Source organism: Pan troglodytes, chromosome 21 (assembly GCF_028858775.2).
Source record: "Pan troglodytes isolate AG18354 chromosome 21, NHGRI_mPanTro3-v2.0_pri, whole genome shotgun sequence".
Classification (NCBI taxonomy): Eukaryota; Metazoa; Chordata; class Mammalia; order Primates; family Hominidae; genus Pan; species Pan troglodytes.
In genome coordinates, this window is record NC_072419.2 from 6955514 (window position 1) to 6981827 (window position 26314).

Consider the following 26314-nt stretch of genomic DNA (forward strand, 5'->3'; position numbering starts at 1 on the left):
ATTGTATGTGACAACCTGCTACGAGCAGCTCAGTGGTTGGACCAGGAAGCTGCAAAGCACTTCTCAAAGCCAAATTTGCACCAAAAAAAAAGGTCATGGTCACTGTTTGGCACTGTGATCCACTACAGCTTTCTGAATCCCGGCGAAACCATTACCTCTGATAAGCATGCTCAGAAAATGAGATGGAAATGAGATGCACCGAAAACTGCAATGCCTGCAGCCGGCACTGGTCGACAGAAAGGGCCCAATTCTTCACGACAAGGCCTGACCTCATGTTGCACAACCAACACTTCAAAAGTTGAATGAATTGGGCTACGAAGTTTTGCCTCATCTGCCATATTCACCTGACCTCTCGCCGACCGACTACCACTTCTTCCAACTTTTTGCAGGGAAAATGTTTCCACAATCAGCAGGATGCCGAAAATGCTTCCAAGGGTTTGTTGAATCCCAAAGCACGGATTTTTACACTACAGGAATAAACAAATTTATTCCTCATTGGCAAAAATGTGTTGATTGTAATCGTTCCTAATTTGAGTAATCAAGATGTGTTTGAGCCTAGTTATAGTGATTTAAAATTCACGGTCTGAAATCGCAATTACTTTTGCACCAACCTAATATGCATGCAGGTGAATTCTGTCTGTTTTTGCTAAGCAGTGAGGTGATCCCGTGCTTAATGATGTTGCTGCAAGCATGACAGCGGATAGAAGCGGGGAGGGCCAGTGATGAAGATAACTATGAGAGAGGGCATCCCAGTTGATGAGAAGGCCATCCCTAACTAACTACATCACTTCTAAAGGCCTGATTTCCAGTCCAGAACTACTTTGAAAATGTTGTTTATGAACTCAAATTGTTAGTTGTAAAAATTATAAAATGAAAGACTATTATGAGCATATATAAAATAAATTAGCCAGTAAATAACCTAAGATGATGAAGAGAAGAGCACTAAATAAAACCATAAATTAAAAGTTGGGAGCTTGGTAATGTCCAGAAAAAAATATATATTTATTGTAACAAAGCAAAGGCCTTTTGTTAGTACATGAGACTCAGAATGCCTTAAGGAATGTGCTGGGCTCTAGAGGGCAGGGCAGGCACACAGCAGCTGGCACTGCTTGTCCAGACTCCTGCCTGGACAAGTTGAATTAGAAAAATCCAAGCAAGAAACAGTGTCATTACTGGCTTCCCTGCTGTCTACTCATCTGCTCAGAGAGCTGCATGCTAGTTTGGCCTGTCCTGCACCCCTAGAGGACAATCGGTTATCTACATCCTTTACCACTAAGTGAGCCAATGGGCTGAACTGTGTTCCCCTCAAAATTCATACGCTAAAGCCATAACCCACAATGTCACTGTATTTGGAGGTAAAGCCTTTAAAGAGGTAATTAAGGTTAAATGAGGTCATATGAGCAGGATCCTATCCAACATAATTGGTATCTTTACGAGAAGAGGAAAAGATACCAAGGATATGCATACACAAAGAAAAGGTCATGTTAGGGCACAGCAAGAGGTCAGCCATCTGCAAGCCAAGGAAGGAGGTCTCAGGAGAAACCAAACCTGCCAGCACCTTGATCTTGGACTTCTCGTCTTCAGGACTGAGAGAAAATGAGTATCTGCTGTTTAAGCCACACAGGCTGTGGTATTCTGCGATAGCAGCCCTAGACTAATACAGGCCATAAAAAAGATAATATCCTTTCTTCCTTCTTTCTGAGCTCTGGGTAAATGGAGGTCAGATAAAGCCAGGTGTGATGGCACATGCCTGTATTACCCGCTACTCAGGAGGCTGAGACAGGAGGATTGCTTGAGCCCAGTAGTTCTAGGCTGTAGTACACTGTGATTATACCTGTGAATAGCCATTGCACTCCAACCTGGGCAACATAGTGAGACCCTGTCCCCTGCCCAACCAAAAAAAAAAAAGAGAAAGGAGGAGGGGGAGGGAGGAATGAGGTAGGAACAATAGGAACAACAGATGCTTTTTTTTTTTTTTTTTTTTTGAGACAGAGTTTTGCTCTTTTCACCCAGGCTGGAGTGCAATGGCGTAATCTTGGCTCACTGCAGCCTCCGCCTCCCGGGTTCAAACGATTCTCCTGCTTCAGCCTCCCGAGTAGCCAGGATTACAGGCACCCATCACCATGCCTGACTGATTTTTGTATTTTTAGTAGAGATGGGGTTTCACCATGTTGGCCAGGCTGGTCTCAAACACCTGACATCAGGTGATCCACCCGCCTCAGCCTTCCAAAGTGCTGGGATTACAGGCGTGAGCCACCGCGCCCGGCCAACAGATGCCTCTTAAAACACCCTGAGCCTCTGCCTTTATTCTAAATTTGTCAGTCACAGGCCCAGGAGAAAGCTGAGCAACTTCAATAGGATTTTTAACTCAAATCTAAGACAGAAGTTTATATAAAGTTGTAGTCAGACTCAGCTGTGTTCAGAAAGTATATTTCTTCCATTGCTCAGCAAGTATTTATTAGCATCTATCCTGGTCTCTGGGCAAACATTAAGGACTAAGAAATGAATGAACTCTAATCATTTTCATTCTTTAAAAATTGTGCAGCCAAGAAAGAGAAATAAATAGGCAAATGACCACATAACAGCAAGACATGTATAGTGAAAGTCATGCTCACTGCAGATAAAAAGAACCTCTAGCTCTGAGTGAGGAAGGGGGAGTGGGTGCTGAGGATGTGGGAAAGAGGAAGTGTGGGTAGAGTGAGGCAGACTGCTGTGGAGTGGAGCTGTGGGAGTGGCTTAGAGCTTGCAGGAGTAAGGGAATGAGGTGAGAGTGGAGGAACGGCAGAGTGCATATTCTCAGTTGCCAGAGATTCTGGGCAGCTTCTTTCGATCTTTGAGGATTTGGGCAGGAAAGGGTGAGAAAGGCCCATCTAACAATCCTGTGCTTCATAATCCCCTGAATCCTTGAAATTATTACTAAAGCTTAATGCTGGGAAAGATCTCTGATTCCCCTGAATCTGATTTGGCAAGCCAATCAATCATTTGTGTTAATTGGGAAAGAAAGCAAATATTTCTGTGTGAATATACTCATCTCAAAACATTTTCAAGATAAAGTGTTTTACAAACTATGCTTCTGAGTCAATAGGATTCAGCTGTTTCGTTTTAATTTCAGCAACTTAGGGGAAGTTTATCTTCAGAAAAAATTGCTATAAGACACTTCCTATAAGCCAGCCCTGTGCCAAATTATTTACGAATCACCTTCTCTAGTCTTTAAACAGCCCTATTATGAATGGACAATTGTCTCAATTTGACAGATGATGAAACTGAGGCTTGAAGAGATTAAGTCACCTAAGATCACACAATATGCCTCCAAAATTCGAAGAGGGCCGAAGGTTGTAATTGTGCAAGAAGAAGCAAATTTTCTATCTCTTTGGACCATAGACTGTGGATCCACTGCAACCTTGCTGAAATGGAAGTCTTTGTTGTTTCATGGGGGTTTTGCTGAATCTTCTGGCTTGTAGCAAGAAACTACTTTATCTTCACCAGATCTTATCAGCACATTGTATACCTGTGTGATACTCTGTGTGCTAATAAAATTATCAAGCTTCCTGTGGGTCCAAATTATGGCAAAAACGTAAGACAAAATGATAATCCCAGCACTTTGGGAGGCCAAGGTGGGTGGAACACAAGGTCAGGAGTTCAAGACCAGCCTGGCCAACATGGTGAGACCCCCGTCTCTACTAAAAATACAAAAATTAGCTAGGTGCGGTGGTGCACACCTGTAGTCCCAGCTACTCAGGAGGTTGAGGCAGGAGAATCGCTTGAACATGGGAGGCGGAGGTTGCAGTGAGCTGAGATCACACCACTGCACTCTAGCCTGGGTGACAGAGCTAGACTCCATCTCAAAAGAAAAAAAAAAAGAAAAAGCACACAACTAGTTATCATAGATACTGTTGGCTACTGTTTCCTCTCTGTTGTGTGGGTCTGAGCAAAGAGAGGGAATGGGATGCACCATGCTTTCAGCTCTCTATAGTCTCTTCTGGATTTCAGTGTTTCAGCACAGCCCTAAAAACTAACACATGATCATGCCCCACGTAACAGTCAGATCACCTTGTCTCTGGAGAGACCACGCATCCGTAACGAAGAACCTCTTATAACCGTGGGTTCCACATCTTTACAGCTTAATCACTGATGCTCTCAGTGAACCTGAAAATTGATCCTGCTGAACAAGATCAATAAACAGAGTTTTGCTTCAAAGGCAGCCCAATGAGTTAATAAGTGCTCCATGACAATGCCAAAGAGGATTAAGGAAAGAATAGCAACCTGGAGGAAGATGCATAGAAAAGCAGACCAGGTGCGGTGGCATGCGCCTGTAGTCCCAGCTACCCAGGAGGCTGAGGCAGGTAAATCATTTGAACCTGGGAGGTGGAAGTTACAGTGAGCCGAGATCATGCCACTGCACTCCAGCCTGGGAGACAAAATGAGACTCTGTCAAAAACAACAACAACAACAAAAAAACAATATTAATAATGCAAATATTTGAGTTACAGGGCATTTTTAAGAGCCAGATACAGTACTGGGAACCTTGAGTATATTATCTCATTTAGTCCTTAAAACAACCCTATAGACGTTATATAAATAACACAACTGAAAGTTTAACTTAAGTTGCTGAAGTTCACAGATAAGCAGTAGAATCAGGATTGGAACCCATGTCTCATCATATCAGAGGCCCTACGCTTAAGTGCTATGCTTCCTTGACTCTCACTGGCAACAGCTTTGGTGCATGTACCTAATGCCAGTTATATCATAAAGGATCTACATGGATAAGCTTATTTCATACTCTTAGAAATGGTTTGGAAGAGGCCAGGTGTGGCGGCTCACACCTGTAATCCCAGCACTTTGGGAGGCCTAGGCAGGCAGATCACGAGGTCAGGAGATCGAGACCATCCTGGCTAACATGGTGAAACCCCATCTCTACTAAAAATACAAAAAATTAGCCAGGCATGGTGGCATGCGCCTGTAATCCCAGCTACTCAGGAGGCTGAGGCAGGAGAATTGCTTGAACCTGAGAAGCGGAGGTTGCAGTGAGCCAAGATCACGCCACTGCACTCCAGCCTGGGTGACAGAGTGAGATTTTGTCTCAAAAAAAAAAAAAATGGTTTGGAAGAAGCTATAGAAGTCTTGATATTACTGGTGACCCAGTACAAGGAGGAGTGGTGAATATCCCTATTCTAAAGGATTTCCTAATCCTGAAGGATTTGGACAGCTCCTGCAATTGCCAAATGTAAGCGGCCTGAAAAGTTCACACTTAGATTATTGCCTTTATTTTTGGCTCCCACACTGTAAAAGAAATTAGAGCACAGATACAAAAGCTATGATAATGAAAGTCCTAAAAAAATTCCATTAAGAAACACACACATATAAGTCAGAAATTCAGTGGGAATACCTTTGCATTTTAAGAGAAGAGAAGGAAAGAGTTAACAGTAGTTCTGAAATCAATTCTCTCCCTTTAACAGGGGATACTTCTGGCAGGAAAGAAAAAAAAAAAAAACTTGACTCTGACTCTGTCAGATCTCCTTATAACATGCTAATAAGAGACCTTCTGGTAAATATGCTAATGATATTCACTAGCAGAGGGGTCTTTATGTAGCAGAATGCATCTGCTCAGTCCTCAATTGCTTCTGGTAAACAAACTTAGAGTCTATGAATTTACAGGGCATGGCTCCTTGAAAAATGTCATGTGTTTGTAATGCTAAGTAATTGCCAGAGAATAAAATGGAGATGTTTCTAGCTAAAATAGCCCCTTTGGGTAGCTGATGGGCACCCATGCATCACAGACATCACTTAGAGATCTTTCATGTTAAACCTATCCCATGGCTTATTTTCATGAGGCAAGAAAGGACCTGGGAAGTGGTGTGGACATCCCAGACTTCTGCATTTTTACCTGCTTCGTAATTACCCATATCCTTGAAATTATTACTAAAGCTTAATGCTGGGAAAGATCTCTGATTCCCCTGATTCTGATTTGGCAAGCCAATCAATCTTTTGTATTAATCAGGAAAGAAAGCCAATATTTCTATATGAATATACTCATCTCAAAACTTTTCAGAAAAGATGTTTTCCATACACGGAAATAGCTTAATTAACTTTTTCTGATTATGAGGTTACATATAGTCATTTTGAACACTCAGACAAAACAGAAAACTTCATGGAAGATAAAATAAGAATCACAAAATCTTTCCCAAAGAGAAAGACCACTAAATTTTTGTATATATCCTTCCAGAGAATACACAAATTATATGTATATATATTTTACATGTATACATATATAACAAAGACTAGCTTATACTACCCACACTTTCCTGTCATTTTTCTTTTCTACCTAAGTTATCATGACAGTCTTTTATATAATAAGGATAGTCCTCAATTATCATCATTGTTTAAATGGAATTCTAATGTGTTAAGTGCCATAAATTAGCAGATTCTCTTTTGATAGACATTTAGCTTACTTTTCACATTCTCACTATGAGTAATGCTAAGAAGGCAATATAGTTCTTGCACCTTCATGAACATATTCTTTTATGCTATGTGCATTATTTTGGGTCAAAGGGCAAGCAGAGTTTCATTTAATTTTGTTTTAGACATGGGCTATATATTGACAAATTGCCCTCCCAGGAACAGTACACAGTTTTTCTTATGTTGCCTCACCCATGCCAGCAGTAGCTAGAAAATGCATTTCCAAAGACTGGTGCTAATTTTCTGTGCATTCTGTGAGTGCTCAGTCAATTTAAGCAATAACCACTTAGAGTAACAAAATCTATTCACCCTAATAGCAGAGATTTCTACTTCATCCCTGGCTCACTGCCCAACTTTTGATCTCATCTAAGGCCAATAAATGTAGCTCCAGACAAGTGACACAGGTAGCTCTGTCCCCATCCAATCTACCCAGCTACATTCTCTTAAGGCACGTTCTGATCCTTCAAGGATGAAGTTCTTGCCTCTGGCTTTTGTTTCTCTCTTGTTTCTGGCTTCAGTGATCTTGAGTACCCTGGAATCTTCCATATTGAGAAAGAAATGATAGAGGGGAGGGGACATGGAAAAAAGAATTAAATATATCTATTTTTAAAAAGAAAGAAAATTTTAGAATGGACATGTCTAGAAGGAGGAGGAAACAGAGGAGGGGGACAGGTATAAAAACTGGACTTCTCTGAATATACTCTGCTTTGAAGGTTTGACTTTGGAATCATCTATATATTTTATCAATACAAGAATATCGAAACTTAAATGGCAATCCCAAAAATCTAAAAGGAATAGAAATCAAATTAGCCTCTGTAATAAATGGGTTGTATAACCACACAAAGGACTATTTGAAATGACTTTCAAAGAGTAATTTGAGAATACTTCCTTATTGGAATATAACCTAAAAACAGAAGAATTGCAAACTGTTTTCAATGTTTTCAGTAATCATATTGAGACTTTAATACATATATTGTGGGATAAAGGAAATGAATGTTGGTGTCACTGATAGAGATAAGAAATAAAAGTTCAGGTAAAAATTCTGTAAATCCTAAATTTGAATTGGAATCTTATATTTTATTTTTAAAATACCTTTTTCTACCCCCATCCACTGAAAAGCCCTAGAAATATTGGCCAACCTAGTAGAAATGATTTCCCTCTCACCCGGGATATTATCTCTAAATATAATTTACCAAAGTCTTATTGAAGAAATTGCTGTTTCTGAGCTTGAAGCAACTATACAAATGTACCTGGAAGATTTTACCATACTGGAAAAAAGCAACTTGACAAAGACTACTGAAGTCATGTCAAAAAAAACAAAGAAGTCAACTTGAAGAGGCTTTCTCTTGGCAAAGATGGGAAAATGTGAACCTTGATAAAAAATAATTGCATGCATTATTCACAGTAACCAAGATATGTAATCCACCTAGGTGTCTATGGATGGATAAATATATAAAGAAAATGTGATATACACAATGAAATATTATTCAGCCTTTAAAAAGAAAGAAATCCTGCCATTTGTGACAACACAGATGAACCTGGAGGACATTATGCTAAGTGAAATAAGCCAGACACAGGCAGGCAAATACTGAATGATCTCACCTATGTGTGGAATCTTAAAATGTCAAACTCATGGACACAGAGAGTAGGATGGTGGTTACCAAGGGAGTTGAGGGAAATGAAGAAGTACTAGTCAAAGGGTACAAAGTTTCCGTTATGCAGGGTGAATAAGTTCAGGAGCTTACTGCATAGCATGGTGACTACAGTTAATAATACTGTGTTGTATACTTGAAATTTGCTAAGAGTAGATCTTAAATATTGTTACCACAGAAAAAAATGGTGACTATGAGAGGTGATGAATATGTTAATTAGCTTGATAGTGGTAATCATGTCACAATGTATATGTCTATCAAAACATCACATTGTACGTCTTAAATATGTACAATTATTATTTGTCAATTATACCTCAATAAAGCTGGAAACATAAAAATAAAATAACTACAATTAATTGAAACATATCAAACATGTCCAAAACTGATAAAGAAAGGTAAAGAATTTGGCCTGGCACAGTGGCTCACACCTGCAATCTCAGCAGTTTGGGATGTCAAGGCGGGCGGATCACCTGAGGTCAGGAGTTTGAGACCAGCCTGGCCAATATAGCAAAACCCCATCTCTACTAAAAATACAAAAATTAGCTAGGCGTGGTAGCGGGCATCTGTAGTTCCAGCTACTACTCAGGAGGCTGAGATAGAGAATCACTTGAACCCAGAGGTGGAGGTTGCAGTGAGCCGAGATCACGCCACTATACTCCAGCCTGGGTGACAAAGTGAGACTCTGTCTCAAAAAAAAAAAGAAAGAAAGAAAAGTGAAGAATTTATCCTGGCTTTTCTGTAAAAACTGCACCTCAGAAGAACCAAATTATTGATAAGGAATTTTGCTCTTTAGAAATATTTCCAGCTAATAAATGAAGGAATAATAGCATTGAGACAAATTGCCATTTTGTAATCTCAGGTGAATTTACGGATCTAGGCAATGATCATTAATGGCTGAGAAAATCACAACAAAAAGAACAATTAGACATTTGTGCCTCCTGATAGAAGTATACAATATCACCTTCAAAGCTATTTTGCCAAAAAAGAAAAAAAAAATCAACCCAAATCTAATCAAGGCTCCCACTCTAACTCCCAAGCTCTAGGATATACCAAGGACAAAGGAAGATCATGAAATACCACCATGGGGATTCAATCAGCAAATTCTGAAATGCAACATTATCCTTCACCCTGCTTGGCCTAAAAGTACAAAATAACACGAGGAAAAATTAGTTTCCAGAGCCAGTTATATTTTGAAAAATCATCAGAAAACTGAGAATCAAGGATAGAATTTCTAGAAAGTTCCTTCCCCTAAAGCTTTCACACTTGCCTCAGTGTATATATGTGGCTATACCTCTGCTTGTCCCACTGACGGGCCGCCAGTCATTAAATTCAAGCTCCAAGAGACAAACTCTTGAAAAAAAGGCAGCCTAGGAGAAAGCAACATGATTTTTCACGTATTTTAACTTGGTTTTTCTCATAAAATGGTTTCTGAATGTTTCTTAGCTTTCAATGGGCAATAAATAACTTTTAGGGAAATAGATGTGAGCCAATCTGAGGAAGTATTTGAGATGAAGAGAAGGCTTTGCTGTCTATGAGGAATGCATTAGAATAGAATCGCTCCAGGAAAAGGTCACCTGTGTTGATTGCCTTTATGAGGTGACATTTAAATAAAAGTACTCGTTCAGTTTTCATTGAAAAACATTAAAAGACATCTCCAAAAATTTTTTTGGGAATGTGAGAAACTCTGCTGCACAAATGATCATGTTTTGTCAAATAAGATGAAAAGAAAAAAAACACACACAAAAATGAAAAAACAGATGGAGGGGTAACATAAATTAAGAAACTCAGAAGACACATCTACAAATTACAATTTATGGATCATATTTGAATGCTGATTCTAAAAATTTGAAAAAATATACATTTGAGAAAATGAACGCTGACTTCATAGTTTATAATATGAAGTCATATTACAAAATATAATAAGAATGAAATATTAATAATTTATCAGGTATGATAATGGTTTTAAGGATGTGTTTTTGTTTGTTTGTTTTTTGAGACAGAGTCTCATTCTGTTGCCCAGGCTAGACTGCAGTGGCGCGATCTCGGCTCACTGCAACCTCTGCCTCTTGGGTTCAAGCGATTCTCATGCCTCAGCCTCTCGAGTAGCTGGGATTACAGGCATGCACCACCATACCTGGCTGATTTTTGTATTTTTTTATTAGTAGAGATGGGCTTTTGCCATGTTGGCCAGGCTGGTCTGGAACTTCTGGCCTCAGTTGATCCACCTGCCTCGGCCTCCCAAAGTGCTAGGATTATAGGCATGAGCCACCACGCCCAGCCTAAGAATGTGTTTTTTAACTGTATATATTTAAGGTGTACAACATGATGTGTGTATATATATATATATATAGAGAGAGAGAGAGAGAGAGAGAGAGAGAAATAATTTCTATGGTCATGCAAATTAACATATCCATCATCTCACAGCTACAATTTTTGTGTATGTGTGGCAAGAGCACCTAAAATCTACTCTTAGCAAAAATCCTGAATACAATACGATATTATTAACTATTGTACATTAGACCTCTAGACTTGTTTCTCTTACATATCTGCAACTTTGTGTCCTTTGACCTACATTTCCCCATTTCCTACCCCTCCACCACACCCCAGTAATAACCACTTTATTCTCTATCTCTGCATTCAACTTTGTTTTTTCTAGTTTTTAAACTCTGCATATAAGTGAGATCATGCAGAATTTCTCCTTCTGTGTCTGGTTTATTTCACTTAGTACAATGTCCTCCAGATTCACTCACGTTGCCCCATATGGCAGAATCTCCTTCTTTTTTAAGGCTGAAAAATATTGCATTGTATATATACCATAGTTTCTTTGCCCATTTATCCTTCAATGAATACTTCAGTTGTTTCCACACCTCGGCTATTGTGAATAATGCTACAATGAACGTAGGAGTGCAGATAGTTTATGAGGTGATGATTTCACTTCCTCTAGGTATATACCCAGAAGAGGAATTGCTGGGTCCTATGGTAGTTCTATTTTTAATTTATTTAGGAACCTTCATACTGTTTTCCATAATGGCTCCACTAATCTACATTCCCACCAAAAGAGTATACAGGTTCCTTAAGGGTGTATTTTTCAAAAGGGTCACTGAGAGATACCTATTAAAATATATACAAGAGAAATCTTATAATATCAGGGATTTGCTTCAAAGGAGGGGAAATCCAAGAAGGGGAAAGTAAATTGGGTTATATAAGAAACAAGATTGGCCATGAGTTAATGTTGAATTTGGATGATGAATACATGGGGGCTCATTATATTATTGCTTGACTTTTACACACATTTAAATTGTTCAATAGTATGTATTAGTCCATTCTCACACTATGTAAAGACATACCTGAAATTGGGTACTTTATAAAGGAAAGAGGTTTAATTGTCTCACAGTTCTGCAGGGCTGTAGAGGCCTCAGGAAACTTACAATCATGGTGGAAGGGGAAGCAAACACATCCTTCTTCACATGGTGGCAGCAAGGAAAAATGCAGCACAAAAGGGGGAAAAGCCCCTTATAAAACCATCAGATCTTGTGAGAACTCACACACTATCACGAGAACAGGATGGGGAAACCACTCCGTGATTCAATTATCTCCACCTGGTCCCTCCCACAAAACGTGGGTATTATGGGAACTACAATTCAAGATGAGATTTCGGTGGTGACACAGCAAAATCATATCAAGTAATAAGCCGAAAATACCCTTTATATAAATAATGATAACACTGCATGGAAATAAAGAAAAATCTTTAGGATGCAGCCTAACTGGTATTTACGATTTTTTAAACCCTGGATTAAATGCATCTTTTTATAAATGGAAATAATTAATGAAGAACTGAGATGAAATCAAAATAGCAAATCATGCACACACACACACACACACAAATTCTGTTTAGAGAACTAAAACAATATGTCAGAAACGTTGAAGAGTTCATGTGCATCAGTTAGTTCCTGCCATGTAACAAACCACACCAAAATTTAGTAGCTTAAAGCAAAATCATTTATGTATGTCATAATTCTATGAGTTACAAATTGAGGCTGGGCTCAGCTGAGAGGTTCTCCTCTTCACTTTTGGGCTCATGCATGTGAGGATTAATGGGAGCTGGCAGGTCTAGGGTGGACTCCACTGGAATAGTCTGTCTCTGTTCCAAAAGGTTAGCTGAAGCTTGTTTTCCTGGCAACAGAGCAGAGTTCTGAGAGAGCATGAGTATGCAAGGCCTCTTGAGGCCCAAGCCTAGGTTCAGAACAGGAATCACTTCTGATATACTCTATTGGCCAAAGTTAGTCCCAAGTCCAGATCCAGGCTTGCTCAAAACAGTGACCCATCTCTCTGGCCCCAATCTCCATAGTTCTGGTAAACAAAAAAAAAAGAAAAAGAAAAAGAAAGAAAGGAAGGAAGGAAGGAAGGAAGGCAGGCAGGCAGGCAGGCAGGCAGGCAGGCAGGCTGAGATAACATTGGGTTTTTCCAGTTATAAAACCTAGAATTAATGAAGAGCTAAAATTAGTAAATTTTCAAAAATACAAAACACATAAAATGTAAAACTGCTGAAAAGATAAGAAGAAATGAATAAATCTACAATTAAGATGGAAATCTTTAATAGGCCATAGGCCTCAGGAGTCCTCAAAGTAAACAAAAAATGCACAAGCATGCTTATCTTAAAGGATTAAATAGGTATTTTTAAAATATTGATTTAATACACATGTAGAACTATTAAGTAACAAAATAGATACATACAATTTTAAAGCATAGCTAAAAAATGGCTAAAAATTGATTATTATAATACATGTGTATTTCAAATATTCCAAAAGAAATCAGTCCACTCATATAAACTAACCACAATATAACAACATTAGAACTTCCAAAAAAGGTATGTGTATATGAGGTGGGGTTTTTTCAACCTTCTAAATAATTGTGGGTTAAAAAAACATAAAAACTACAAAATTTTGGAAATGAATCAAAATGAGAGTTCTACATATAAAATCTTCATGAAAATGGTTAAAGTGGAAATTAGATGAAAGATTTAAAGGCATTTACTAGAAAACAAGAAATTTTACATTTTTAAATTAAAAGCTAATTAAACTCAAAGTTAAATTTAGTTAATTAAACTCAAAAAGCTAACAGACCTGAACTTGCTCAGCAGCCTTACCTAAGAATCATCTATTTTACCGATCTTTTCAAAGAAATGTTTTGTTTTTATTGATCAATGCCTCCATATTTTTGAAATTTTTATAATTTTCATTTATTACATTGACAAATTTTTTTAAATTATTAATGTGGCGCTGGCAATACACTTGTGAAGCATTTAGTTATTTATCCTTAAAATATATTAGTACTTGGTGGAGTGCAGTGGCTCACGCCTGTAATCCCAGCACTTTGGGAGGCTGAGGTGGGCAGGTCACAAGGTCAAGAGATGGAGACCATCCTGGCCAACATGGCAAAACCCCGCCTCTACTAAAAATACAAAAAATAGCTGGGCGTGGTAGCACACGCCTATAATCCCAGCTACTCAGGAGGCTGAAGCAGGAGAATCACTTGAACCTGGGAGGCGGAGGTTGTAGTGAGCCAAGATTGGGCCACTGCACTCCAGCCTGGATGACAGAGCAAGACCCTGTCTCAAAAAAAAAAAAAAATTAATCCATGTGCACAAAGAGGCATAATCAGAAATAATCATTTCCAATTTTGGCTGGGCGCAGTGGCTCATGCCTGTAATCCCAGCAATTTGGGAGGCCGAGGCGGGTGAATCACCTGAGGTCAGGAGTTCGAGACCAGCCTGGCCAACATGGTGAAACCCCGTCTCTACTTAAAATACCAAAACTAGCCTGGAGTGGTGGTAGGCGCCTGTAATCCCAGCTACTCGGGGGGCTGAGGCAGGAGAATTGCTTGAACCTGGGAGGTGGAGGTTGCAGTGAGCCGAGATGGTGCTATCACACTCCAGCCTGGGGAACAGGAGTGAGACGTCATCTCAAAAAAAAAAATCATTTTTATTTTGTTTTTAAAAAGAAAAAATGGGCCGGGCGCGGTGGCTCATGCCTGTAATCCCCGCACTTTGGGAGGCCAAGGCGGGTGGATCACCTGAGGTCAGGAGTTCAAGACCAGCCTGGCCAACATGGTGAAACCACACCTCTACTAAAAATACAAAAATTAGCCAGAAGTAGTGGCACGTGTCTGTAATCCCAGCTACTCAGGAGGCTGAAGCAGGAGAATCGCTTGAACCTGGGAAGCAGAGGTTGCAGTGAGCCAAGATTATGCCATTGCACTCCAGCCTGGGTGACAGAGCAAGACTCCATCTCAAAAAAAAAAAAAAAGGAAAAATTGGAAAAATAAAGTACATGTGGTTTATTTGACAGAGGGATGTTTAACTGAACCACACTACATCCATATATATGAAGTTATGCAGCAATAGAAAAGAATAATGGACATTTATATTTTTAGATATAAAAAGAGCTGTTGGACCTATCATTGAAATTTTAAAAGGAAGCTGAAGAACAAGTACAGTGTAATAAATTATTTGTTTTTTACAATTTAATTATAGAGTAAATGTGATCTTTTTTGGTATATAGTTCTATAGATTTTAATAAATATTTGGATTCATGTAACCACCACCACAAATAGGACACACAACAGTTTCATCACCCTAAGAAAAAGTTCCCTGATGCTAAACCCTCTGTAGTCAAACGGTCACCCCACCCATAATCCCTGGCAACCACTGATCTATTTTCCATCACTATAATTTTGCCTTTTCCAAGAGTGTGACATAAATGGAATCATGTAGTATTTAACGTTTTGAGACCAGCTTCTCTCAGCATGTGATATGGTATGTACCTGTGTCTCCACCTAAATCTCACGTTGAATTGTAATCCCCAATGTTGGAGGTAGAGCCTAGTGAGAGGCGATTGGATCATGGGGACAGATTTCTCACGAATGGTTCAGTATCATCCCCTTGGTACTGTCCTAAGGACAGTGAGTGAGTTCTGCAGATACCTGGTTTAAGCGTGGAGCACCTCCCCACTCTCTTGCTCCTGCTCTGGCTACACCATGTGCCTGCTCTGGCTACACCATGTGCCTGCTCACCCTTAACCTTCCGCCATGATTGTAAGTTTCCTGCAGCCTCCCCGGAAGCCAAGCAGATGCCAGCATCATGCTTCCTATATAGCCTGCTGAACAGTGAGCCCATGAAACCTCTTTTTTTTTTTAACAAATGACCCAGTCCCAGGTATATCTCTATAACAATGTGAGAATGACCTAATAACAGCATGTCTTTGAGATTCATCCGAGTTTCTACCAGTATCAATAACTCATTCCTTTTTACTGCTGAGTATGATTGTATTCTATGGATGTGGTACATTTGTTTATCCATTCATTCATTGAAGGGCATTTGGGTTGTTTTCAGCTTTTGGCTATCACAAATAAAGTTTCTAAGATGGCCAGGCATGATGGCTCACGTCTCTAATCCCAACACTTTGGGAGGCTGAAATGGGCGTTGAGGTCAAGAGTTTGGGACCAGCCTGGCCAACATAGTGAAACCCTGTCTCTACTAAAAATACAAAAATTAGCTAGGTGTGGTGGCACACACCTGTAATCCCAGCTACTCAGGAGGCTGAGGCAGGAGAATCACTTGAACCTGGGAGGTGGAGGTTGCAGTGAGCCAAGATTACACCACTGCACTCCAGCCTAGGCAATAGAGAGAGACTCTGTCTCAAAAACAAATAAATAAATAAATAAAGTTGATATGAGCAGTTTTTACAGATGTTTGTGTGACCATAAGTTTTCGTTTCACTAGGGTAAATACCAGGTTCAGGATTGCTAGGTCCTGAGGTACGTGTATGTTTACCTTTCAAATAAACTGACAAACCATTTTCTAGAGTGACTGCAATTTCCAGTTGTTCTGCAACCTCACCAGCAATTGGTGTTGTCAGAAACTTTTTATTTTCATAATTCTTATCAATGTGCACAATTGTTTTTAAAATTCACAGAATTAAAGGAAAATATATTGTGCACTATTTGTGTAATTAAAGCAAAACACAAACACATAAACGGAAGATAAAAATAAGAAACTAATTCAAGAAACTAAAGAAAGAAAAACAAAATTAACTTTTTAAAATTAGAATAAAGGCATATATATGTAATAGGGATAGTTTGAAACACTCCCAAACATCTGCTCTGAGCCAACAACAATCGGATAGCGTGAGGGCAGATACAAATTAAATATGAGACTTAACTCTCCCCGTTAAAAATAAGGAAAGAGACTTATCCAACACCCCTCCCCCCCGCCCTTCTCTTTCTCTGTCTCTTTGAAATGTATGTAAATCTTTTTAAAATGTAAATAGGCCTCTAGCCAGTTTTACAACCCAGGAATATCTTTCTCAAATACCTAGGCGCCATCTCTTTGAAATGTAAGCATCCAGAAAGGTAGTGCTCCTATCTCTGAATTTATATGAGTGGGTAGGTTTCTAACTTTGGCAAGTTCCTTGCTCCAAGTTACAAAGCCACTTCCTGTCACAAGGATGTGAGAATTTTGTTTTTCCTTTGGTTAAAGCCAACCAGCGAACACAGATGGCCACTCCAATTATCAGGTGAATCTAGGATGAACTATGTGTATGTCAAATGGTACTTCTAAGTTCTCCTATTTGAGAACCAGTTATTGTTTGTCTTGAGAGCATATCTGTAATGGGTTTTATCTTCTTCAGGATATAAACAAGTAGGATTTCTTTCTGTCTTTGCAAACTCTTTGTGAATTGCCTGTGATGTGTCTCACATTCTGGTTCAATGCTTATTCAATGGCAATTGTTTTCTTTCTCTTCTACCTTTGTGGAGAGGTTTTCTAGGTTGAGAGAAGATTTTGTTTTTAATTATATTTCCCCCACAATAGCAAACACATCCCCAACCACATACACACACACACACACACACACACACACACACACACACAACAGGTAATTAGACAGGCCTGAGCAGGGCAGGAGAGGGCTCTTCCCCCACCCACTACGAATGTCAGTGATGGTTCCAAAATTACCACATTGCCTCTCTAAAAGTGATAAATTGGGCAGCACAGTGGCTCATGCCTGTAATCCCAGCACTTTGGGAGGCTGAGGTGGACAGATCACTTGAGGTCTGGAGTTCAAAACCAGCCTGGCCAACATGGTGAAACCCCATCTCTACTAAAAATACAAAAAATAGCTGAGCATGGTAGTGGACACCTATAATCCCAGCTACTCAGGAGGCTGAGGCAGGAGAATCGCTTGAACCCAGAAGGTTCAGGTTTCAGCGAGCCAACATTGCCCCACTGCACTCCAGCCTGGGCAACAGAGTGAGACTCCATCTCAAAATAAATAAATAAATAAAATAAGTGAGAACATATGGTACTTATCTTTCTGTGTCTGACTTGCTTCACTTAAGATAATGGCCTCCAGTTATATCCATGTTGCTGCAAAAGACATGATTTTTGCAGAGGGATTGTATTCCATTGTATATATAGACCATAATTTCTTTATCCAATCATCTGTTGATGGACACTCAGTTGATTCCATACCTTTGCCATCATGAATCATGTTGTAATAAACATACAAGTGCAGGTATCTTTTGATGTGATTATTTCTTTTCCTTTGGGTAGATACCTAGTAGTGGGATTGCTGGATCAAAATGGCAGGTGCCTGTAATCCCAGCTACTCCAGAGACTGAGGCAGGGGAATCGCTTGAAACTGGGAGGTGGAGGTTTCAGTGAGCCAAGATCGTCCCACTGCACTCCAGCCTGGGTGACAGAGCAAGACTCTGTCTCAAGAAAAAAAAAAAAATGCTGTGTGATTACCCTTATATGGGTTTCCTGGATGAGCCATTTGTTAAATTAATTTTTGTTGGAAATTTCCCCGCAGAGCTGTTGCACATTGTGGGGGGTTAATCCCCAGACACTCCCATGAGGCCCCAGTCACCCAGGGGTGACTTTGGCTGGGAGGAGCAAGTGCCCTTTCTCCTAGGAGCTGAAAAACTCAGCCTCTTATTTATCTATGAAAACAACAGTTCAGTTTCTCACATAAATGTGCACAGATAAACCGAATTTAGACAGATTTTAGGAGAAAAAGCAATTGAGAATTCCTTTTAGAATGCATCTCCCAACTAGAATTAGGATCCTTAAACAACAACTTCTTAGGAGAAAACCAGCTCAGAATAAATCAAGGACCATCAACCAAAGGGAGGTCTGGGGCTCAGGAGGACTTACCAGTTCCACCAGAGGAGAAGTTCGAAGCTTCAGTGGGCCCCTGCTGGCACCTTACCTCTGGTTTTGGGCAACTCCTTTAGGGTCCTGAGTCTTCTCTGAGGCCTCACGTGTTTGGGCACCAAATTATTGTTGACGAAAAGAGCCAAACTCTGTAAAATATTTTAAGAGATTTATTCTGAGCCAAATATGAGTGACCATGGCCCGTGACACAGCCCTCAGGAGGTCCTGAGAACATGAGCCCAAGGTGGTCGGGGTGCAGCTTGGTTTTGTGTATTTTAGGAAGGCATGAAACATCAATCAAATACATTTAAGAAATACACTGGTTACTTGGAAGTCCCCGCGGGGCTGGGGGCGGGTATCAATGGAAAGGAATGTTCAGGTTAACATAAAGGATTGTGGAGACCAAGTTTTATTGTGAAAAGAAATCTCTCAGATAGCAGACTTCAGAGAGAGAGCAGATTGTAAAATGTTTCTTATCAGACCTAAAAGGGTGCCTGGCTCTTAGTTGATTATCTCCTGGATCTGGAAAGGAAGAGGGGAAAAAGGGGGTGGGTGGGTGTGGGGGATATAGAATGTGGATTTTTTTCCACAAAAGATTTTGTAAGGCAATTTCAAAGTATGGCAAGGCAATATATTTTGTGATAAAACATTGTGATTTTTTTTTTTTTTTTGAGACAGAGTCTCACTAGGTCCCCCAGGCTGGAGTGCAGTGGCGCCATCTCAGCTCACTGCAACCTTCGCCTCCCAGGTTCATGCCATTCTTCTGCCTCAGCCTCCCGAGTAGCTGGGACTACAGGCGCCCGCCACCACGCCCGGCTAATTTTTTGTATTTTTACTAGAGACAGCATTTTACTGTGTTAGCCAGGATGGTCTCGATCTCCTGACCTCATGGTCCGCCCGCCTCAGCCTCCCAAAGTGCTGGGATTACAGGCGTGAGCCCCTGCACCTGGCCAAAACATTGTGATTTTCTTCCTTGTTATGCCAGAGTCAGATTGAAAAGTAAGTCACAATATACAGGGTCAAATAAAACCCATCTTGTAAGAATTTATGGTTTGTAGGGCATAACTCCCTAGACCCCTTAGGTAGGAATTTGGGCAAGACAAAAAATCAGAGTTTAGTCCTCAATTCCTTAAGATAAATCTCTTTCTCTCTATATATCTCTCTCTATCTCATATCTCCATCCTATTCTCTGGAAAACTCTGACTAATGCAAGAAATTAAAGAGACAAAACACATAATACAATATCTTAAACAACAAAATACTATTCAGCCATAAAAAAGAATGAAATCCTGTCACTCATGGCAACATGGATGAGCTAGAGCAGTGGTCCCCAACCTTTTTGGCACCAGGCACTGGTATAGTGGAAGGCAATTTGTCCATGGTCAGAAGGGGCTGGGAGGATGGTTTTGGGAAGAAACTGTTCCATCTGAGACCATCAGGCAGTAGTTAGATTCTCATACGGAGTGAGCAACCTGGATCCCTCGCATGCGCAGTTCATAATAGGGTTTGTGCTTCCATGAGAATCTAATGCTTCTGCACGTCTGACAGGAGATGGAGCTCCGGGGTAATGCTCACCTGCCACTCACCTCTTGCTGTGCTCCCAGTTCCTAACAGGCCATGGCCCCATACCAATCTATAGCCCAGGGGTTGGGGACCCCTGGCCTAGAGGACATTATGTTAAGTGAAATAAGTCAGGCACAGAAACATAAATGCTGCACATTCTCACTTATATGTGGGAACTAAAAAAGTTGAGCTTACAGGCCCAGCGTGGTGGCTCACACCTGTAATCCCAACATTTTGGGAGGCCAAGGCGGGTGGATCACCTGAGGCCAGGAGTTTGAGACCAGCCTGGCCAACATGGTGAAATCCCATCTCTACTAAAAATACAAAAATTAGCTGGGTGTGGTGGCAGGTGCCTGTAATCCCAGCAGGTCAGGAGGCTGACGCAGGAGAATCGCTTGAACCTGGGAGACAGAGTTGCAGTGAACCAAGATTGCACCACTGCACTCCAGCCTGGGAGACAGGGCGAGACTCCGTCTCAAAAAAAAAAAAAAAGTTGAGCTTACAGAAGTAGAGAGTAAAATAATGTAGCAGGTAGAAGAGGATACGGAGAGGTTGGTTTTAACAAATACAAAATCACAGCTAGATAGGAGGAATAAGTTCTAGGGTTCCATAGCTCTGTAGGGTGACTGTAGCCAACAATCACTTATTGCATATTTTCAAATAGCTAGAAGAGAGGATTTTGAATGTTCTCGCACAAAGAAATGAGAAATGTTTGAGGTACCCTGATTTGATCATTACACATTGTGTACACGTATTGAAATATCACTCTGTATCCCATAAATATGTATAATTATTATGTCAATTAAAAATAAAATTTTAATTTAAAAATACATTTTAAAAATCAATACAATATCTGACCTGACACTGCAATCTCAACTCAAGGAGGAAATGAATGCTATAAAAGGCATTATTAGGTCAATTGGCAAATTGGAATACAGATATATATATATATGGATAGATGATAGACTAGATAAAAGTGGTGTCCATTTAAATTTATGGAGTTAGTAACTATACTGTCATACAGGAGAATATCCCTATTCTTAGGAAATACACACTGAATTATTTGGGAGTAAATGGCCACGATAATATAAGGCCATGAACATATAACTTATGCTCAATAGATTCAAAGAAGAAAATATACAAATATAGAGAGACTAATATAGATATGTATATATCCATAGATAGAGAGAGGTGGGGCAAATGATAAAGCAAGAAAGATAAAATGTCAACAACAGGCAAATCTCAGCGAGCTGGGGAAATGGTATTGTACAATTTGGATTTTGCAGCCGGTATGTTTTAAATTATTTTTAAATGAAAAGATTTTTTAATGGGTTGAGGAAATTGGAGTGACTTATATTTATGACATCCAATGGACTGTGCATGCTGTATGGAAACAAGGAGAAAATAAATGTCATCATTGCTTAACAAGTGAAGGGTAAAAAGACAATTAACTCATTGAAGACTACGCACAGAAACACAAAAGCCTTTGCTTCTGTGGTTATAGGTTTACCAAAGGCACAAAGGGATTTGTATTTATTTTAGGATTATAATTTACATCACTTAGTTGGAAAAATTACAGATTTTAAGATATTTTTACAAATCTGAGTGACTGTAAAGACTGCTAAAGTCTTGGGACATATTCTTACCAAGTCCCAGATCTTTTGTTTTGTTTTGTTTTGTGCCTGAAATCAAACCAGGTTTTTTAGACCAGGAAAACGTGAGAAGCTAGAGCTGCTCTACTCAGTTGGCCCAAACCAGGACTCCTGAGATTATTCCCTTATACAGCAGGCACCACATTAGAGAAAGGATTCTGGAAAAGTGAGCTGGAACAGAAAAGAACTGTCTCGATGGGAAACAGACTCCAAAGGACGCTATTGGGGGGGAGGAAAACACAAAATATTTCTTGAGAAGAATGTGGAAATGGCAAAGTCTCTAGCCTCCAGAAACCTTAAACTCTAGGGGAAGAAAGCAAAAATTTAGAGGTAAGAGTGTTCATATTAAAATTCAAACAATAAGTAGTTTTTCTATAAACTATCTTTTTTTTCTAATCATGAAAGTACACATAATCATTCTCTCCAAACTCAGACATTTTAGACAGCTAGATAGACAGATGATAGATAGATAGATGATAGATAGATAGATAGATAGATAGATAGATAGATAGATAGATACACATGCATACATACTACATACATATATACCTACATATGTTGGCACATAGATGTTCCTTTACCACTGATTAAGTTATTCTAGATGCATATCTTGTAGCCTACATTTTTATACTTTTTCATCATTTTTAGTAACTGCATACTGCTCTATTATATTCTGTATTTTCTATATTAGATTAGATCCATGTTTTATCACCATTTAGGTAGCTTTTGGTTTTCTGTTACTGTAATGTTGAGATAAACGTCTTTATGTACTTGTTCAATTATTCCCATTAAACAAAAGCCCAAGGTACAAAGTTTCTGAGTAAAAAAATAGGCACATTTTAAGGCTTCTGATATATACTGCCAAATTGTGCTACAAAAGAAAAACTGTACCAATTAACACTCCCAGCAACAACGCCAGGAGAATGCTAGTTTCCCCACATCTCACCAACACTGTCTAGAACGCATAGTTTTAGAGATGAACGCTGGGAACCGACGCACTGTTTGCTCTACCTCTCCCCCTCCTAACAGTCTAGAACACAGGCGCTCAATAAATCAATCCAGGCTCCAGTCCAGTAGACATTCTGATCTAATCTGACTGCTCTGGGTAACAGAAAAGTCTCCCTTGGTTCACTGCCCAGTATCCTGGCATCATGTGGATCCTATAAAGGCAGTAGCTCCAGGCACATTACAGAGGGACCCAACTCCATTAAACCACCACCAGCTCCCCAAGCCACCCCTTCAGCCATGAACTTCCTGCTCCTGGTCTTGGCAGCCCTCGGATTCCTGACCCAGGTGATCCCAGGTAAACTGGATAAATAGGAGGAAAGGAAAACTGGGAACGAGGAACACTAGCAGATCTGGTTGCTCTGGTGATAGATGAGCCAGGTTGGGTGGAGGCAGGGCTCACCCCACTGAGTTCCAGTCTAAGGTAGAGATCTCCTAACAACCACCACTAGCCTTGATATCCCACACCCAAACACCACCCTATATAACCTTTACAAAAATTTGTTTTCTATTCAAAAATGATAGTCACCCTCAACCTGAACCAAAATATCTTCTTTCACTTTATGTGAGCTCCTTATATCTAACCTCCTAAGACACACTGAAGGCTTCTGTCATCACCATGTGCATCCATTGAGATCAGCCCGGGTTGGAGCTCAAAGGAGATTTTGAGCCTAGAAGGAAGAGATTGAGGTTCCCATCCCTATGCTCAACAGACAGCTGGCAGGTGGGGGATGGAAGCAGACCTCTTAGAGGGCTAGTTCCCACAGGATGGTAAGCAATGGGTTCAGCTGAAACCCTGGGGCTGGGAGATAATGCAGGGTCAGAAAGAGAGAGAGACAGACACACAGAGAGCAGGGAGAGAGAGAGATCAGAGGAGGGCCAGGCAACGGATGTGAAGAAAGCCAAAGAGGCTTGAGGGTGCTCCGAAGAGGCCCCTGCTGTGAGCCAATGGCAGACACAGAGCACTGAGGCAAACAGATTTCACCAGATGGTGAAATGGTGCGCAGCACTGGGTGAATGCAAAAATGCCCTGTCACTAGCAACCGTTATTTTCTTTTTAATGATTTTGGAGAATGATTTGACTCCTCCCACTTTGCCCCAGGTTGACTGATATTTACAGTCTTAGAGTCTATGAAAACAAGTAAGGTAGAAACACCTTAAAAGGGAGCCTGTGGAGTGAGTGAGACTAGCCCCATTTCTCCCTTTTGAGTATCCAAGCTCCTCCCTGACCATGAAGACCTGGTCCCCACCCCTGTTTTCACCCATGAAGACCTGGTCCCCACCCCCGTTTTCACCCATGAAGACCTGGTCCCCACCCCCATTTTCACCCATGAAGACCTGGTCCCCACCCCCGTTTTTACTCATGAAGACCTGGTCCCCACCCCCGTTTTCACCCATGAAGACCTGGTCCCCACCCCCGTTTTCACCCATGAAGACCTGGTCCCCACCCCCGTTTTCACCCATGAAGACCTGGCTCCCCACCCCCGTTTTCACCCATGAAGACCAGGCTCCCCACCCCCGTTTTCACCCATGAAGACCAGGCTCCCCACCCCCGTTTTCACCCATGAAGACCTGGTCCCCACCCCCGTTTTCACCCATGAAGACCTGGTCCCCACCCCCGTTTTCACCCATGAAGACCTGGTCCCCACCCCCGTTTTCACCCATGAAGACCTGGTCCCCACCCCCGTTTTCACCCATGAAGACCTGGTCCCCACCCCCGTTTTCACCCATGAAGACCTGGTCCCCACCCCCGTTTTCACCCATGAAGACCTGGTCCCCACCCCCGTTTTCACCCATGAAGACCTGGCTCCCCACCCCCGTTTTCACCCATGAAGACCAGGCTCCCCACCCCCATTTTCACCCATGAAGACCAGGCTCCTCACCCCCGTTTTCACCCATGAAGACCTGGTCCCCACCCCTCTTTTCACCCATGAAGACCTGGTCCCCACCCCCGTTTTCACCCATGAAGACCAGGCTCCCCACCCCTGTTTTCACCCATGAAGACCAGGCTCCTCACCCCTGTTTTCACCCATGAAGACCTGGTCCCCACCCCTGTTTTCACCCATGGAGACCTGGTCTCCACCCCTGTTTTCACCCATGAAGACCAGGCTCCTCACCCCTGTTTTCACCCATGAAGACCAGGCTCCTCACCCCTGTTTTCACCCATGAAGACCTGGTCCCCACCCCTGTTTTCACCCATGGAGACCTGGTCTCCACCCCTGTTTTCACCCATGAAGACCAGGCTCCTCACCCCTGTTTTCACCCATGAAGACCAGGCTCCTCACCCCTGTTTTCACCCATGAAGACCTGGTCCCCACCCCCATTTTTACCCATGAAGACCAGGCTCCCCACCCCCGTTTTTACCCATACATCCTATTCTGTAGTATCAAATTTAGCAAAAAGCTTCAAAGATGCAGATACTGGCAAAGAAGAAGAGCTCGTCAGACAGAGTTCCCCAAGGCCATCAATCCAGGCAGATTTTTGTGTCCTCATCACTGGCTTTCCCAAGTCGCATTTGCACAACATCCTAAGGATACACCTCAGAACAAAAAGCCAAACACTCCCATCTGGCGCTGACGCTTTAGCCGTCCTTTGCTGCTTCTAACCATGACTTCTCTGTCTTGTCCTCTCCCATACAGCCAGTGCAGGTGGGTCAAAATGTGTGAGTAACACCCCAGGATACTGCAGGACATATTGCCACTGGGGGGAGACAGCATTGTTCATGTGCAACGCTTCCAGAAAATGCTGCGTCAGCTACTCCTTCCTGCCGAAGCCTGACCTACCACGGCTCATCGGTAACCATTGGCAATCAAGGAGAAGAAACACACAAAGGAAAGACAAGAAGCAACAAACGACCGTAACATCATAATAACCACTGCTATCGCCTCCGCCAACTCAGAGAAATATCATTTCCACAGTTCCAATTCCTCCTACATTGCTGAGTACTAGCCAAGGCTCCTCTTTATGGGGCAGATATCTATAGCCAACCCCAAAACTTCTGTCTTCTATCATTCTGTCATTCATCTAATAACTAATTTGGAGTTTGTATCTATCTTACGAGAACAATCATCATGCAGATTCGTCCACAGGGGATCTGTCAGTTTGGGTCCTCCAAATGAAAAATGTCAAGACAGAATTGGACATGCAAAAGATTGACTGGGAGAACACACCTCTGATGGACAAAGGTGAGACAGAGCAGCCACAGGCAGGGAGAGCCTTCAGACTGCAACGCTGGCCTGATACGTGTCAAAGGAGAGAGGGATAGAGGAGGATTGAATAGAAGGAGACTAAGACTGCAGCTCTAAGAAAGTCTCAGCCAAACAGATGGGGAGGCCCAAAGCAAGGCTTGCCCCTCAGAGGAGCTCACGCAGGGCAGGAATAGCCAGGTTCTCATATCCCAGGGGTTCAGACTTTGGCTGAGAACAGCCCCTGGAGAACATGGGGTGACTGCTACCATAGGTCTGGAAGTATGACAGCTTGAGGCTGTCCACCAACTATCCCCTTGAAGCAAGTTCTCTTGAAAGGAAATCTGGGTAGATAGAGCTCCCTCTCCCCTCTCCCCTCTCCCCTCCCCCCTCCCCCCTCTCCCCTCTCCCCTCTCCCCTCCCCCCTCCCCCCTCCCCCCTCCCCCCTCCCCCCTCTCCCCTCTCCCCTCTCCCCTCTTTCCACGGTCTCCCTCTGATGCCGAGCCGAAGCTGGACGGTGCTGCTGCCATCTCAGCTCACTGCAACCTCCCTGCCCGATTCTCCTGCCTCAGCCTGCCGAGTGCCTGC

General features: G+C 41.5%; 1 protein-coding gene across 1 annotated transcript; it reads left to right on the forward strand.

Moving 5' to 3' along the window:
* Positions 1-22781: 22781 nt before the first annotated feature.
* DEFB132 (defensin beta 132) lies at positions 22782-25410 on the forward strand. The gene is made up of 2 exons (NM_001129783.1): positions 22782-22839; positions 25181-25410. Exons 1-2 carry the CDS (start codon positions 22782-22784, stop codon positions 25408-25410), a joined length of 288 nt encoding a protein of 95 aa, NP_001123255.1.
* Positions 25411-26314: the final 904 nt, after the last annotated feature.